At 37.4% G+C, this 17,565-nt stretch overlaps 1 protein-coding gene across 1 annotated transcript in view; it reads left to right on the top strand.

The window, feature by feature from the left end:
- GARS1 (glycyl-tRNA synthetase 1) overlaps nucleotides 1-17,565 on the top strand; it is a 43,985-nt gene that overhangs the window by 7,153 nt on the left and 19,267 nt on the right. Inside the window, exons 2-8 of the mRNA XM_008686554.2 lie at nucleotides 4,642-4,743; nucleotides 5,460-5,562; nucleotides 6,608-6,749; nucleotides 8,178-8,266; nucleotides 9,075-9,151; nucleotides 12,655-12,800; nucleotides 14,958-15,107. Coding sequence (XP_008684776.2) covers nucleotides 4,642-4,743; nucleotides 5,460-5,562; nucleotides 6,608-6,749; nucleotides 8,178-8,266; nucleotides 9,075-9,151; nucleotides 12,655-12,800; nucleotides 14,958-15,107 — 809 coding nt within the window. The remainder of the gene's footprint in view (nucleotides 1-4,641; nucleotides 4,744-5,459; nucleotides 5,563-6,607; nucleotides 6,750-8,177; nucleotides 8,267-9,074; nucleotides 9,152-12,654; nucleotides 12,801-14,957; nucleotides 15,108-17,565) is intronic.

The following is a 17,565-nucleotide window of genomic DNA, read 5'->3' as shown; positions in this document are numbered from 1 at the left end:
ATTCTGTTATTCAGAATAAACATGATTATTTCCTTTCTTCACTGCATTTTACAGATGATTAACTCAGCATAGGTATCCTTACTCTCACACTGTTTCTGTTTATTTATTTTTAAAGATTTTATTTATTTATTTGTTAGCACAAATAGGGGGAGAGGCAGGCAGAGGGAGAGGAAGAAGCAGGCTCCCTGCTAAGCAAGGAGCCCAACAAGGGGCTTGATCCCAGGACCCCAGGACCATGACCCAAGCCAAAGGCAGATGCTTAATCGACTGAGCCACCCAGGTGCCCCACACTGCTTCTTTTTAATAGCTGCATTTTCCTTGATGTATGTGTTCTATGCCTGAATCTTAAAAGACAACAACAAAAAAAGTGTTTCAGGGGAATTTATTTTAAATTCTTCCTGCCTCTGCTTGTGGCCTTGCTTGCTAGTGTTCTCTGAAAAGCTTCAGAAGAAAAGGTAGATGAAGTATGTGGGAATGCTAACTCTTGACACAGAGTGGTTAGATATTCAAAAGAACTACTTGCTTGCTTCTTCAGACGTTCAAAAAGAACTACCGTTTGCCAACCTCTTTTCAAAACAAAGGCTCTCACGGAATTCTTATCCTCATGAAAAAGCACTGTTAGTGAACATTTATGAGATAGGTATTCTGATAGGTAGAGGAAAGGAAAAGCAGCACTGAGTAGAGAGTAAGTCAGTAGACATTTACTGACTGCTAAGTGCTTTGTACTTTGCTAGGTTTAGGTTGTGATATCAGTCAATAAGTATTTGAGTGCCAGAACTGACATGTCAGAATTCCCATCTTTAAAGAGCCTATTTTTATTCTGACAGGGACAAATAAAATGCATGTAAATAATAAGCCACTGCATTGATTGTGTGACTTCAGTTATTGTAAGTGTAATGAAGAAGCCAAAATAAAGTTGGAAGATGACTGAGGATGTTGCTTTAGCTAGAGAGGTCAGGATAATAGAATAGAAACTACTAGTGTAATAACAGACCAGACTTACTTGCATATGATAAAGAATAAGAGGAATAACTAATTCAGTGGCTCTGAACTTTCAAACCCAGTGTCCCCTTGTACACCAGATATTTTGGAATTCCCCATTACTATCCAATAATGAAATTCATACAAAATATCTACAAAATCTAATGAAAGAAAAATATGTATACACATAATGTTTTAAATGTAATACAAAGAAATAAAGTAATTTATAATAAAATAATGTGCATTTCAATATGTAAATTCTTGGGTATGAATCCACTGGAAGTTACGTGGGAGTAAGCAGATGCTTCTACCTATACATAGATTTACAGTGAGTGGAGTTGCAATGGGTACACATTGATAAAGGGATAAAGGTATATCCGGCTGGTTGCTCAGATACCAGACAACATTGCTATTGGTCACATGTTATTTTTTGTTTGTTTCAAATAATAACTCTCTGTAAAATTGTGAACAAAATAGTATATAGTCTTCCTTTAAATTACTAAAAAATTACTTAAATTACTAAAAAATTCCTTTAAATTACTAAAAAATTACTTAAATTACTAAAAAATTTTTTCCTGGGTTCATTCCTGGAAAACTCAGTGTATGTTAAAACTGGGAGAATACTTATAATTACATGTAAGCAGAGTTAGGTTCTAGGTTAGATAATTATGAACATCTTTGTCACCCCCTGACCAGGACATTCTGAAGTAGAGTGAATCACAGAAAGGAAAACTGTTACTGAGTGAGGGGAAGTAAATGGGAGCTTAAGAAAATGTCAACAAGGGGAAAGGGTAATGACCGGCCCTTCAAAGGAGCTTGGGTTTTAGAAGGAGCAAAGAAGAATCAGTTTGAAAGTGCACAGGGGAATAAGGAGGACATTTATTCCATTTCCAGCCTCTGAGGATCAAGGACTATGGGAGAAAACTCAGCCTTTAGTTGAAACAGCATTGAGGGAAGCAGTTGTAAGGTTGGGACATTCAGGAAGTAAATTTCGTTAAGTGAAGGGAAGTGCTTTTGGATAAGAGGATAAACATCATCATCATCATCACCATCATCATTATTATTAAATTTTTTTAGAGAGAAAGAGTGCCCGTGCATGTGCAGTTGGGGAAGGGTGGAGGCAGAGGGAGAGAGAATCTTAAGCAGGATCCACGCTCTGTGGGCAGCCTGGCATGGGGCTCTATCTCATGAGCCTGAGATCATGACCTGAGCCGAAATGGAAAGTCAGATGCTTAACTGACTGAGCCACCCAGGCACCCCGAGGGTAAACATTATTGAAAGCATGGGGGTAGGAACAGTCATCAAATTGGGAATGCAGTGTGCTTGTGAAAAGATTTACAAAGGTCAGAGTGAAATGACATGCATTAGGGTAGTTTGGGGTGAGCATATCTTAAGTGTAGACACTTTTGGATGAGAACCAAATTGGTAATCTGTTTTAGCAATCTAGTCTATGGGGTGTGAAAGGGAGAGAGAAGATTGCAATGTGAAATTGACCAGATATTGGCGGTAAAGAAGGATAACTTGATATTTCTTGTTTGGGAAATAGTAGGGTTTTTTTTGTTGTTAACGTATGGAAAGCAATACATAGGAGAAGGAGCAAGTTTAGGACAGAGAAAAATAATTCGGTTATAAACAAGTTAGGTTTGAGTGTTTGAAAAATAACTCAGCGACAACCAAGTTGGGGTGTTTTATAGTATGATAACTGTAATTTTTTTGTATGCTGTTTGTTAGGTGCTATTGAAAATATTCTACTTAAATGGTTTCATTTACTCTTTATAACAATTTGGTGAGGTCTTATCCTGATCATACAGTTGAGGAAGCAAGCTCAAAGAGGTGTCAGCTTGTTCAAGGTTTCACAATTAGCTGATCAGGAATTAAAACCCAGTCTCTAATCTCTCATAAATACTATGTTTTACAGACTTGTTTAGGTGTAGGGTTTTTTTTTTTGTATGTTTGGATTTCATGGTGCTTCCTAAATCTGAGAATTCGTGTCTTTGAGCAGTTATGGAAAAATTCATAGTCATTATCTTTTCAAATAGAACATTTTATTTTCTTTGAGAATTCCGGTTGGATGAATGTCAGGCTCTCTTTTTTCTGTGTCTCATTACCCTGTTTATATTTTTACATCTTTGTCTCTCTGCTCCATTCCATGGATTATGCATGGATAATTTTTTCAGGTCTGTACTCTAAGTCACTAATTCTCTCTTCAACTTCGATCTGCTGTTTAACCTATCCAGTGAATTTTTAATTTCAGTGATTCATTTCTAGATCATCTATGTGGTTCTTTACCCCCTTATTTATGTATGTATTTATTTATATTGAAGCATAGTGACACACAATGTTATGTAAGTGTACAGCATAGTGATATGACAAGTTTATATGTTATGCTATGCTCACCACAATTGTAGCTCCCATTTGTCACCATACAGTGCTATTACAGCACCATACAGTACCTTATGCTGTATCTTTTATTCCTGTGACTTCCTCATTCCATAATGAGAAGTCTTTATCTCCCACTGCCTGTCACCCGTTTTGGCCCTCCCCCACTCTTCTGTTGTCTTCTTGGACCCGACCCTGTGTGGTCATTTGTCAGGTTTCCTGATTGTTTTTGATAGTTTCTAGTTCTTTGCTCATGCTTTTGACTCCTTTCCTTTCCCTTCTTTTCCCTTCTTTTCCCTTCTTTTCCCTTCTTTTCCCTTCTTTTCCCTTCTTTTCCTTTCTTTTCCTTTCTTTTCCTTTCTTTTCCTTTCCTTTCCTTTCCTTTCCTTTCCTTTCCTTTCCTTTCCTTTCCTTTCCTTTCCTTTTTTAACGTCTTAAGCATTTACAAAGTGTATTTGATCGTTCTAATACTTTGGAGGCTCTCCTTCTGTTATTTGTCATGTCCACTGAGTCTCACCTATGGTGGCTTGAGTTGAATGCTTACTATTTAGGTGAACTTGACCTGTGAGAATCCTAATAGGCCTACTTCTCTAGAGAGCAGTTACTTTTGTTGGGAACCCAAAGGCTCTATGAATTCGACAACTTTAATTTCTCAGCTTGAAATTTCCTAGACCGTATAGGTAATGTTTTGTTTGTTTGCTTTTTCGGATTACTTATTCCACCGCATTACCATAAGTGTGGGAATCAGTGTACAGGTGGTAGGTTGTTGGAAGTGAACAAAGTATTTCTAGAGAAATCATCAAGGAAAAATTCTAACAATTAAGAAAAGGGCAGAGGAATATGAGTTAATTGTGACTAAGAAGAAATGGTCAAAGTAGGTGGAAAACCAGGAGGGTCGTTTTTGTAAGTCAGAGAGAGATTCAAGGGGAGGGTGGTTTATTTATTGGTTCTCTGTGTTCTCAGTACTAACCTTGTTCTTCACAGTTTTTATCAATGCTTTCCTCTCCTCCTTTTCCACCTGTCTCCTCTCCCAAAAGGAAAAAAAGTACAGTAGTACTAACTACCCTTAGAACATAGTTATTTGTATACTTGTGCATTTCGCTGGATTATAAATGCTGAGGGCAAAGACTTTCAGTTATTTATAATGACATCTCACATAATAAACGTTTGAGTGCCTCATTCTTACACAGATACTTTTTAAAAGGCATGCTTAAAAACACATTCATAACTTTTCTTGACTTCCGAAACCAATCCTGAATATAAACTCTCTTTGTTGGCTAGGGAGATCTTGTACGAAAACTGAAAGAAGATAAAGCACCCCAAGTAGATGTCGACAAAGCTGTAGCTGAGCTCAAAGCCCGGAAGAGGGTTCTGGAAGCAAAGGTGAGTCTTGGGATCCTAAAAGAGGAATGTCATCTTTATTTAATCTCTTTGGGTGGGAAAGACCTAGAAAAGTTTCTGAAGGGGTATCATTTGCCTTATCTCTATTTATCCAGCATACCTTCCTATCCTCTACCTGGCTGACTTCTGCTTTCACACCACATCTCAAAATGTCACCTTGTCTATGAAGCCTCTCTGAATACTTCTGACCCACCCCTCCCCTAAATCCTAGATTTAATATACTCCGTGAATTTCCCTGGAAGGCATTGTGCTTGCTCTTTTTTTTTTTTTTTAAATGTGCTTGCTCTTCTTCATGAATTCTTCTATCCCTGGAAATAATGGTTTTGTGTTAAACTTTTTTTCTTTTAAGGAAAAGGTGTATCCATCTGATACCTGCTCCCAGATCTTTCAAACAGTAAATCTCCCATTGGAGTTCTAAGTCATTGTCTCACTTCAGTGGTCCACTAACAATTCAGATATTGCTTATCAGTATCTGCATCTAAGTAAGCTTAGTCTTCCTAAATAATTAAGTTAAAGGTATCTTTTCTGTAACTGAAAGGGGGAAAAAACCCTAAGGTTTCTGTTTTTTAAATGCATCAAAATCTTGTCTGATAAATTTTATATTGAATTTTGCTGAGGAATAAACCACATTCACATATATAAATTCGTATTTCCTCTCACCCCAAATAACATGTTTTCTGTTTGAAAATCCCTTACAGGAGCTAGCATTACAACCCAAAGATGACATTGTAGACAGAGCAAAAATGGAAGATACCCTCAAGAGGAGGTTTTTCTACGATCAAGCTTTTGCTATTTATGGAGGTAGGGGATTAATGATGGAGCAATTACGTTGTTGGTGGCTTTACTGTCGTTCTTAAACCAAAAAGATGGCTTTTCAATTGATAAGTAATTGTATCAGGTCACGTAAAACAGAGAATATTTTGCTTTTGTTTGTTTAGAACTGGCCATTTGGTGTGAAATCTGTTTATTCCTTTCCGCCCTACTTCTTCTCGAAGACTGCTTTTTTCCATTAGGATGTAGGGAATTATTAGGGGCCCAGGTATGAGGCACTTAATATGTCCACGTACCTATCAGATAGACTCTTCTTTGGAGCAGTCGAGGGCCACTGTAACACTGACCAACTGTATCGTACACCTTCACACAAGGGCAGTGAGAAGCCAGGGTTCCTAGGTTATTCTTTACGGCAACTGCCAGGAAAAACATTCTTCATAGGTATGTAGGTAAATCTCTGCATCTTTCTGAATGCTTTCTGAAGGTATGTAGGTAAATATAATTCACTGATTAAATGTACAGTGGTATTTTTCATAGTCAGTGGAGATCATTGCAACAGTATTAGAGTTTTAGTACTTTGCTACTGAAACTTGATTCTAGTTTGGCTAAGCAGATCTCTAAATGTTTAACTTGAGGTTTAAATATAGTGGCTCATCTACCCAAGACGATCCTGGCTTATATATCCAGGAATAAATTAGAGAATCGGGTGCTACAATTCATCATTGTTATCAGCTGATGCAACGAGTTAGATCTATGGCAGAAAACTGTAATCTGTTTTTCATTGTTTCTCATATATGGAGGAACATCTTTTGCTTTTAGTTTTTTGCTAATCCTACTTGGAATTCTTAATATAGAAGTAGTAAATGGAGTAAGAGCTCTTTAATTTTACTTCTGTCAGCTAGCTGGAACTACAGGGTTACTTCCAGTAATCCCTTCAGTATTGAGGGGTTTGAATTGTTGACTTTAATACCTCTTTAGAGAATATGTGAAGTCTTACGGTTTCTTACATCTCCTCGCTTTAATTTGCTCAGAGTGACAAGGTAAAGTACGGATTTTCCTTGTTCATATTTTATAGGTGTTAGTGGTCTGTATGATTTTGGGCCAGTTGGATGTGCTTTGAAGAACAATATTATTCAGACCTGGAGGCAGCACTTCATCCAAGAGGAACAGATCCTGGAGATTGATTGTACCATGCTTACCCCTGAGCCAGTTTTAAAGTAAGAATTCTACTTTGGGGGCTGAAATTCATTAATATGCATATTTAAGTAACTTCTCCTGGTGACAAAAACTACTCATAGTCGTTGTAAAAATGTGGAAAATAAAGAAAAACAAAGAAAATATACACCTAATGTCCATAGGCAGCCATGTCAAAATTGTTGTGTTTTCCTGTCTTCTTTCTCTGTAAGTCCTTGTACATACATCAATGTTAGCAGCATGTTATTCATGTAATACAGGTGAGCATTTGTTTATGTCATTAAATATTCTTCTAAAGCATTTCTAATGACAGCATAGTATTTTCTTGTGGATATACCATAATTTATTTAGCTACTGCCATATCATAGGCATTTAAATTGTTCCTGGGGCGCCTGGGTGGCTTAGTCTGTTAAGCAGCCTACTCTTGGATCTCAGGGTCCTGGGATCGAGCCCCACTTCAGGCTCTGTGCTCAGCAGGGAGTCCGCGTGAGGATTCGCTCGCTCGCTGGCTCTCTCCCTCCCTACCCCCCTCTTGTGCGTGTGCACTGTCTTTCAAATAAATAAATCTTTAAAAAAAAAATAAGTTTTTCCTGATTTTTGAGTCCACCGAACATCCTGATAGATGGATTTTGTGTATATATGATATTTCCTTACTCTGAGTTTTTAGAAGTCCTGGGCAAAGGTGTGTATACATTTAAAATCAACTGCTATTTGTGTTGAAGTGTTAGTGCTGAAATTTATTTTATTCTTACTAACATTGTTGAAAGCAGGGCAGGATTGCTAGAACATAGAAAGAAAAATCCTTATATTTTCTATCTCATCACTTCATTTAGTGTTGCCTGGTAAAGAGCTAATTTTCACTGTTTGCATCCTTTGGGCTCTCTCAATAATTTCAGCCAATAAAAATAAGATGAATTCCTGATGATGGATCTCAAAGATCAAGACAACCTATTCTTTAGCTGCTTGCTCCGCTAATAGGAACTATGTAAGAGAAAATACCAGTGTCCATACAGTTTTTGGTGGCAGAAAACTCCCTCCTGAAGATTCAGGATCTATACTGAGTTATCGTGAATTCTTGCCTAGTCAAATTCCCCTTGGTTTTGGTCTTTGCGTAAATCATTAATAATGGGATAGGCATGGATTAATTGATTCTGCAAGGTAGCACATACTTTATGACAGCTTGTGGAAGAGTATAATCTAGTTGATGTCTCTTTCCTGTGGGAAGGAAGAGCTTGGAAGAAAGGGTGGAGATAGATTTTAGGAAGAACTTTCTCTGGCTTACGTTATTATCTACTGTGGGTACATCATTATATATATGGGAGCTTCCATCTTCCAGATACACAGATATAAGCTTGATATACTACATATAGAAGGGGGATTATCTTAGAACAGAAAGTTTATGTATTAATTTGTATGAAAATGACAAATTGGCTTGGCATTTGTTAACATAGGACCTCTGGCCACGTAGACAAATTTGCTGACTTCATGGTGAAAGATGTAAAAAATGGAGAGTGTTTTCGTGCTGACCATCTATTAAAAGGTATGTTTTTTCATCTCGGATAAATATTCTTCCAAGTAAAATTGATCAAAACAAAGGGTTTAGGTTACGCTTTTCTCATATTTTTTCTGTTAAAGTTTTTTTTGGGCATAATATACAAAGAGTAAATTGCACAGATCTTAACCATACAGGCAGACCTCATTTTATTGCCCACTACCTGTGCTCAGCAGATACTGGCAGCCCGGGGTCAAGCAGGTCTATCAGTGCTGTTTTTCCAACAGCTTTTGCTCACTTTCTCTCTCTCACATTTTGGTAATTCTTGTAATATTTCAAACTTTTTCATTATTATATTTGTTATAGTAATCAGTAATAAGGACTCGCTGAGAGCTCAGGTGATGATTAGCCTTTTTTAGCAATAAAATATGTTTTAATTAAGGTATACATTTATTTTTTTAGATATAATGCTATTGCATATTTAACAGAGTACAATATGGGGCAAACAACTTTTATATGCACTGGGAAACCAAAACATTCATTTGACTTGCTTTAGTGCAGTATTTGCTATATAGTGGTGGTTTAGAACTGAACCCATAATATCTCCGAGGTATGCCTGTACAACTTGAGTCCCTTATTTAACAAAAAGAAGTTATAGATGATAATTAGGAATTCTAAGTCAGCAAAAGAATCAGGATCGTATCATGATTCTCCCTGTAAAATCAACCACGGTATTTATATAAAGTGAGAACATTATCCTTGGATTCATTTTTTACCTCTCCAACACTGAAACTCAAAGTGCATTGTCCTTTTAGCCATTGATTGAAATTGACATGTACCAACACTGTTCCTGTAGCTCATTTACAGAAATTGATGTCTGATAAGAAGTGTTCTGCTGAGAAGAAATCAGAGATGGAAAGTGTCTTGGCGCAGGTGAGTACTTTAGAGATGTTATCACAGCAACACAGGTAGGTGCTGTCTTTCTTACAGTGTTGGGTGCCTGTTGAATTCCACATTGTGCTGACCTAGGCCACAATTGTAAGGAAGTGGAGTTTACCTTCTGTCTCTCTTTGAATTTTTATTTTCTTCTCTCTCTACCTTTTGTGGCTAACACTTTAGCCCAAACTAGCAATTCAGTGTAAATAGGCATGAAATTTGTTCTATATCTTTGGAAACCAATTTTCTGGATTTAATAACAAAAACCAGAGGAGTGACTAATGATGAATAGTGTTCAGTCTCGATGTGGAGGTTTGGGGACAGATACCCTTATGAACACTGTCTTATCAGCCACTTGGTCTGCTTCTGGTTGTGCTGTCCCTGACTACATGCAGTTATTCTTTAGAGCCCGATGAGCAGACCCCTGCTTTTCCTACAGATGAAAAGTTTTACAATTTCTATTTAAGTAGGCAAAGTTTACGGAAAACTTAAAAGAGATCATAGAGATAATCTGTTCTGACTTTTACCAAGTGCAGGAATACCTTCTATATCAGAAGTAGTTCTGATCCCTTTTTTGGGTCACAGATCACTTTAAAAATATTATGAAAACGGTACCTGTTTCCCCCAGGAAGATGCACACATTCATGTATGTATGTTGCTGATCTGTCACCTTCTGTACCCATTTAAGCAAAATACGTTTCTCCAACACCATGTTTGATCATGAGGTCCACCAAGGCTCACCTCTTAAATTTTATTTACTTCCTTGGGCAAAGAAGTACATACACACGCAGAAACCAGTGCTATATTTATACATATTTTCTTTATATTGGTATATATATGTGTGAGGCTGAATATAGGAATCCCTACCTCTGCATTTTCTCATGAGAATTTACTGGATACTTTTCCACTGCTGCGTTGTTTTCTAAAAATATGCTGATTTTTCCCTGTGGTATCTAGGTTTCTAACAGTAGCTGAGAAATTTTCTCCTTCCTCATTTAAATTGAAAGAAAATCTTAATTTGGCTGTTGACTCATCTGCCAATTTATTTTAGTCCTTGTGAGGTATATTTTATCCTTTGCTTGAAGCTCATTGCTTTAGTATTGTTGCTCATGGTTTAGTAAATCAATTCTTAGATTTTTTTTTTTTTTAAAGATTTTATTTATTTATTTGACAGAGATGGAGACAGCCAGCGAGAGAGGGAACACAAGCAGGGGAAGTGGGAGAGGAAGAAGCAGGCTCATAGCGGAGGAGCCTGATGTGGGGCTCGATCCCACAACGCCGGGATCACGCCCTGAGCCGAAGGCAGATGCTTAACCGCTGTGCCACCCAGGCGCCCCTCAATTCTTAGATTTTGACACCGTTATAGCCAAACATTCATTTCTAATTTCCTTTCTTTCCCAAAGGCATGACCTTTATTAGAAAGAAGAAATGAAAAGCACTTCTAATTACCCCTAAGTTACTGTTTCGCATTTAGAATGTTAGACTTACTAAGCTTTTGTGAGTATGTGTCTTTGATCTCAACAGTTTCTTTCATTTCCGTGTCAATTGTCAAAGCAGGAAGTAATTAGTTGATTAATTAAGTCATTTATAGTTTGAACCGTGACTTTCTGTCTCCTATCCATGGTCTAAGAAGAGCAGTCTATTTTTTTTGTTTTTGGTTTTTAGAGAAAATGTATGTGTGTGCTGGTGAGGGGAGGGACAGAGGGAGTGAGAGAAAGTGAATCTTAAGCAGGCTCCACTCCCAGCGTGGAGCCCAACACAGGAGCCCAACGCAGGAGCCCAAAACAAGGTTCAGTCTCATGACCCTGAGATCATGACCTGAGCCAAAATCAAAAGTTGGACGCTTAACCAACTGAACCACCCAGGTGCCCCAGAGAGCAGTCTGTTTTTTGGTTTGCCATATCAGATATACATACAAGCTGTCAACATAACCTTCAGTGAAAAGTTGGGGACTGTGGTCTAGTACTCAGAAATGGCCCCAGTGGATTCATGGCCAAAGGCCCATGAACCTCCTACAATGTTACCAAATTTTGTTGAATCCATTTCCTGCCTCCTTTTCCTAAATTATTTTGAAGTACATCTAAAACATCATTTTATTACATTGTCTTAAATGTTAATCAGGTTTTCTTGTTTGAATTGTGATCCAGATAAAGTCCATACTTTGTGAGTGGTTGATGTATTTCTTAAATCTCTTTTGATCTTTAGGTTCTTTATCTCTAATTTTCCTTGTATTTTCATTAAAAAATTATTTTTTAAAGTTGAGACATTTGCTTCTTAGTGTTTTCTAACATCTAGATTTGGCTGATGGCGTTATTTTGGTGCTATTTCACATGTTCTCCTGTTTCTATATTACTTGTAATTTGGTAGTCCGACCTAGAGGCCCAATCAGATATTTTGGCAAGACACTTAGTAAGTGGTGTCGTGTATGCTGTGTGCCAGGCCCTGTGCTAAGTACTTTACATAGTTAATCTTCATAGTAGCCCTTCATAGTGAAGTAGATGCTGCTTCCCTATTTCACAGATGAGCAAATTGAGGCTCAGAGAGGTTAGGTAAGAACTTACTCTTAAGTCATACAATCTGTAAGTGGTTGAACTGGGCAGTTTACCCAGGTTTTTCTGACTCCAGAGCCTCAGTTCTTATGGCCACGAGTTGATTTATCTAATTATTTTGCTTCTGTTAGGAGATTTTTTTTTTTTAAGTTTTGAATGTTCTTCAGTATTAAATGGTTTGTCATAGTCTATTTGAATTGGAGGTCATACATCATTTTAGAGAGTTTCACATTGGTTATCAATTATAAAATGTGCAGTACACTGGAACAAGCAGACATGAATAAGAAACAGTTTCTACCTTGAAGTGCTTAATATCTAGTGGGAAGGAAAAGTTATATGCACATTTAATTAATAGACAGGGAAGTGTACCTGACTCTTAAATATGCAGAGTGGTAAAATGCAACCTCGAAAACTTATTTATGGGACATTTATGGGTGGCTCAGTTGGTTAAGCGTCTGCCTTCAGCTCAGGTCATGACCCCAGGGTCCTGGGATCAAGTCCCATATCGGGCTTAGCGGGGAGCCTGCTTCTCCCTCTGTCTCTTCCTGCCTCTCCCCCTGCTGTGTGCTCGCTCTCTGACAAATAAATAAAATCTTAAAAAAAAACAAAACAACTTATTTAATATGATTTCAGATTCTTGCCAGTCAGCAACTATTATAATTGAGCCAGAGATATTTTTCTTTATCTTTCCTTGTAAAATGGTGAATGTGTGAGTTTTAGGTCGGTCCCAGAAAGATACTCCATTTTTCTGAAATGCTAAATGGTAAATTGAAAAAAAGAAAGTGAACTGGTTATGATTTTAATTTGGGTTTTTTGAAGGTTAGATTAACTTTGTTGTTCTTATTTTGGGTGACTTTTAATGATGGATGGGTTTTATATATACAATACTTTTATGCCCTGTTTTTTTTCCTCAGTCTTTTATGTTAATTATTTTCTTTACCTCTCCTTTAGCTTGATAACTATGGACAGCAGGAACTTGGGGATCTTTTTGTGAACTATAATGTAAAATCCCCCATTACTGGAAATGATCTCTCCCCTCCAGTATCTTTTAACTTAATGTTCAAGACCTTCATTGGGCCTGGAGGAAACATGCCTGGGTATGTATCACTTATTCTTTATGTAATGAAGTTACTAAAATTGTTGTAATAAAAAGTAAACATCAAATCAGCCATGAAGGAAAATTTTTGAAAAATGATATGTAGAAAGTACAGGTAAATATTTTAAGGAGAAATAATAACAGACATATTCTTAAATTTGTTCCTTCTAATTCTTTCTGAATATATTTTTTTTAGTGTATGTGATCATTTTTTTTGCTACAAAATAAACAGAAGTCTGTGATCATCATATCTTGTGGTGATAAGGCAGCAGAGATAGTTGAAGAATGATTTTGAAAGTCATTGAACTTATTGCTAAAGGAGACTTAGAAACCATTTAGTTTAGATCAACACTGTCCAATAGAACTCTCTGCAGTGGTATAAATACTCTATAATCTATGCTATCCAATATGGTAGCCACTAGCCACATGTGGCTACTGAGCACTTGAAAGGGTGTTAGTGCTTCTGAGGAACTGAACTTTAAAATGTATTTAATTTTAGTTAATTTAAATTTAGGCATTTGACTAGTGGCCTACCATACTGAACAACATAGGTTTAGCTTGTTATTTAAAAGATGTGGTTTTCACAGTAAAGAAAGGTGAACAGTTTATAGTATGATCCGGAACTAGAATTTATATTGACAGATTCCCTCTCAGTGTTAACAAACTTAGCCAAAGTATTCCACTTCATAACTTCTGATGTTTTTCTTACGGTCTCATTGTAGGGTCATCGAGGGTAGGCTTTGGTTAGATGAAGCTAGATAGATCATGTTTCCTGGAGTAGAACTAAAGAATAATAAAAATTAATTGTGACAGAATGTATGACTGGAATTATTTTAGTCACACACTATGTCAACTTAGGATATTTTATGGAAAGAGGCCAAAGGTAAGCCTTTCATTTTGGCAGTACACACAGAGAGTCATTAAATGGGCCAGACCCTCTGACCTGTCCGCCCACTCCTGGGAATTTATCTGAGGAAATAATTCTAAAGGAAAGGAAGCTATATTTATCAAGAGTATATAGATTAAAAGTAGAAATAACTTACTTATCCAAAAACTTGAGATGGTTAAGTAAGTTATAGTAAAGTAGATTGTTTTAGTAGAATACTCTGCAGCTGTTAAATATGAGAAATTTTTATGATTATTTAGAAAATGGAAAAATAAAGGATACATCATTTTACACATTTTACTTATAAATCATGCACATAGGAGTGCCTGGCTGGCTTAGTTGGTGGAGCATGTGACTCTTGACCTTGGGGTCATGAGTTCAAGCCCCGCGTTGAGCATAGAGTCTACTTAAAAATAAATTAAAAAACGAAATTTAAAAGTCTTAACAGCATTTAAAAAAAAATGCGTGTCAACTGTAGTTATACTTCTTTTGGATGAAATCTGGAAAGGACCGCCAGAACGACAAGTTGGTGTATGAGAGTGAGAAGAGGGTACAATTATGTTTTATTTTTTCTTTGTTTTAAAGTTCTTTTCATAAAATGTTTATTTTGAAGTAAAGTGTTGGGAAACTTTCTTAGCTGATGTGTTTGCAAATAATATTTTCTGTAAAATTGAGAAGAGGACAATGGCTATCATGGTGTATTTGCTTGACTGCATCATTAAAACATGGAGAAAAAGAGAAGCCGTTCTCTGGCTGGAAATGTAGACTACCACAAAGGAGAAAATGATGGGAAAAACCTTGAAATTTGCCTGGCCTGGTGTGATGATAGTGATGAGTGAGCTCTAATGCTGAGTGTGAGCCCATACGGGCTTCTTTGTAACCACAGTTACACTCTGATACCTGGGTTAACAGGCATATACTTAGGCAAGGTCTTATTTTCAGAAGGATCTGAATTGTTGTCCGCCTCCATGTAAATAATCAGGTTTTAGGGACATTGAGAGAGAGGTGGTATATGACTTACTGGACTGATAAAATGACATTTCTAATACCAATATTTCCATACCAGTTGCTTGATATATTCTCTAACACTCGCCTGAGAATGTTTGGTACCAAGGAAAATGTCTACTCCTCCTAATCCTTTGCTTTAGAGCATATACGTACTGCTTTGTGTGAAAATAGTATATTTAGGACTAGGATTTGTATCTAGAGTTTCCGATTTTTGGAAAACTTAATTTCTTTCCTTCTAACAGACTGATTTATTTACATTTGTAGGTACTTGAGACCAGAAACCGCACAGGGGATTTTCCTGAATTTCAAGAGACTTTTGGAATTCAACCAAGGAAAGTTGCCTTTTGCTGCTGCCCAGATTGGAAATTCTTTTAGAAATGAGATCTCCCCTCGGTCTGGGTTGATCAGAGTCAGGTACTGCCCATATTATTCTTCCATTACAGTTTGTGAATGAGCTCAGCATTGAATGAGAAAGGGAACCTTGCTATGTTGAAACAGTTCTGCTTCATTCTTACGTGACCATGTCTTTATTTTTGTCCTCCAAAAAACGATGTTTTATGTTTGTAATCTCTGGGATATCAGGTAGTTGTGAGTAACTCATGAGAACTTGAAGTGAGGGAAGGTGAAGGATAGATCACATTTCTCACCTGCTCCAAAATGATCTTTCCCCCTTGTTTGTCATATGTTTAGAGGATGGCAGGATCTTAATTGTCTAAACCAAGGCATTTTCTGGCAGTGGTGATGTATGTAAGTGTAGGGTGAAGTGGGGCTGCGTGACAATTATGAGGGGAGTGTCCAAGGCTGGGTGTGTCATGCTGGGTGTCCAAGGCAAACGGTAGTGCTGGAGTTGGGCCGAGGGTGTTTCCATAACCAGCTGACATTCCTCCAGACCCTTGAGGTGCCTATATGACAGGCCAGCTAGCAGGCTGGCTTCTGTTTACTCTAGTCTGCTCACTTGTCTCAATTCTAATAACCTCCTTTTGCCGGATATATCCAGGAGTGTGTGGGAGGGCATCTTAGCACTTAGTTATGGTTTTCTTTAGAAATTTACTATGATTTAGCTGCTTATGACTTAAGCTTTTTGTGATTTCTATGTGTGTTCTTACTGATACCCTCTCTTGGCGTAATAAATTCCATGTAAAAAATAAGATATGTGGGTAAACTTAACTATCTTAAAGACTCCAGAAGGATTTTCCACAGCCCCACCACCCCACCCATCTCTTCTTTTTTCTAACTCACTATAATTACAGGCTTCAGTCATAGCATATCCCAACCACTGACTCTACATCAAAGCACCCAAAGCACCTGCCTAATCTTGTTAGTCCCCATGACAGCCACTGAGGAAATGCCCCGATGTATTGACCAAACTGATTCTTCAGGCCTATGATTGGTTCAGCCTTCTGAACCAGGGGGTACCACGTGGAGGAAGGGCCTTACACAACTTAGAGAAATGGGGTGGAAGGGATCCCTTTGGGCCTTCGTGCGGAAAGAAGAGGTAGTCAGAAACTTTAACCAGCTATAATAACAATGAAAAACTTGTCAGGCTTGAGTCTGTTTTACTTCCTGGCGTCTGGGTTTTTCTGCCTCTCTTTTTCCTATTGTTTTTTGGCTTTCCATCTGTTCCAGTAGTGTCTTCAAGCATGCTTTCAAAATACTGAGGAAGCCCAGTAAGACTGACTTTGTCTAAAGCCAGTGTTTTGGGCAGGATTTATATAACGTAGAGTAGCTCTTGGAAGTTATAAAAGGACCACAAAGTAAGGCAAAACCTGGGGGCTGTGGAATAGAAAGTGGTAAATCGAAAAAGCTCCTAACTGAGGAGTGATCCTAGGAGCTAAACTGGTAAAGCAGGTCCGTGGGGCTTCCTTGGTCATTTTTAGATTTTGGTTATTTTCACTTTAAAGCATCCTATCTGTATTCTGGCTGGTTTTTGTTATATGCATCTGTAAGATCCTGACTCAAGTCCACTCATTCTTCCACAAGCCAGTATCCCGATGGTTTTTGTTCCATGGACACGGCTAGTATTTGTTTAGTGTTGCGATTTCTTCTTGATGACGTAGAGTTACCAGGTGATTAGTCTTTGCATGGCTGTGATTTCTTTTATTTAGGTTGGGAGTTAGACTGTTCATACGAAATTTTTAAAAATTTATTTTTATTTTGATTGGCTGGTTCTGTCTTCTAGACTATATGTATTACAGTTTTCCACGGTTCAGGTACAGTCTCTGCACTCAAAGACAAGAGACCACTGGTAGAATCACTGTTAGAGTTGATTTCCATCTCCTGTCTGTGAGCTGGGATTATTTGACAGAGCAGATGGAAAGGCTTTGGCAGCAGATTATTTTGGGATTCTGGGCAGAGCCCTTTGCATTTTGATATGCTTTGCATTTTAGATGTTCTGTTGCTATCTGCCAACCTATAAGCTATGTGAGGACAGACATTGTGCTTCGTCTCTGTCCTATTTCTGTGCACACAGAAGATGTTTGATAGTAGTTGAAAGACAAGATATAGGTGCTATAGGACCAAGTAAGAAATACTATTAAAAGATAACATTAAAAAATCAGAGCTCTTTTGCAGTGCATTTCATGTATTTTTAGGACTCATTTAAACAATTTTTCATTACTTCTAAAACATCTGAGATAATCATGAAAGTGCACAAGTAAATGTGTGTGGCGGAGTGTGTTTAAAGAAGAGAGATTTGATTTTGACTCATAAAATTAACTTAAAACACTTTTCCCCAATAGCTGCTTAATTGCCATTCAGAGAAATCTCTTTGGGAAACCATTACTATATGCATATTTCTTTGATCATTATGCAGTTAGCTTGATGCTAGCCTGTTCAATTCATGTCTTATGTCCTCCGCCTTGAATAACACTTT

This window comes from Ursus maritimus, unplaced genomic scaffold (genome assembly GCF_017311325.1).
Source record: "Ursus maritimus isolate PB19 unplaced genomic scaffold, ASM1731132v1 scaffold_3, whole genome shotgun sequence".
Classification (NCBI taxonomy): domain Eukaryota; kingdom Metazoa; phylum Chordata; class Mammalia; order Carnivora; family Ursidae; genus Ursus; species Ursus maritimus.
The sequence above is the reverse complement of the archived record's forward strand: the minus strand, read 5'-3'. Positions and strand labels throughout refer to the sequence as shown.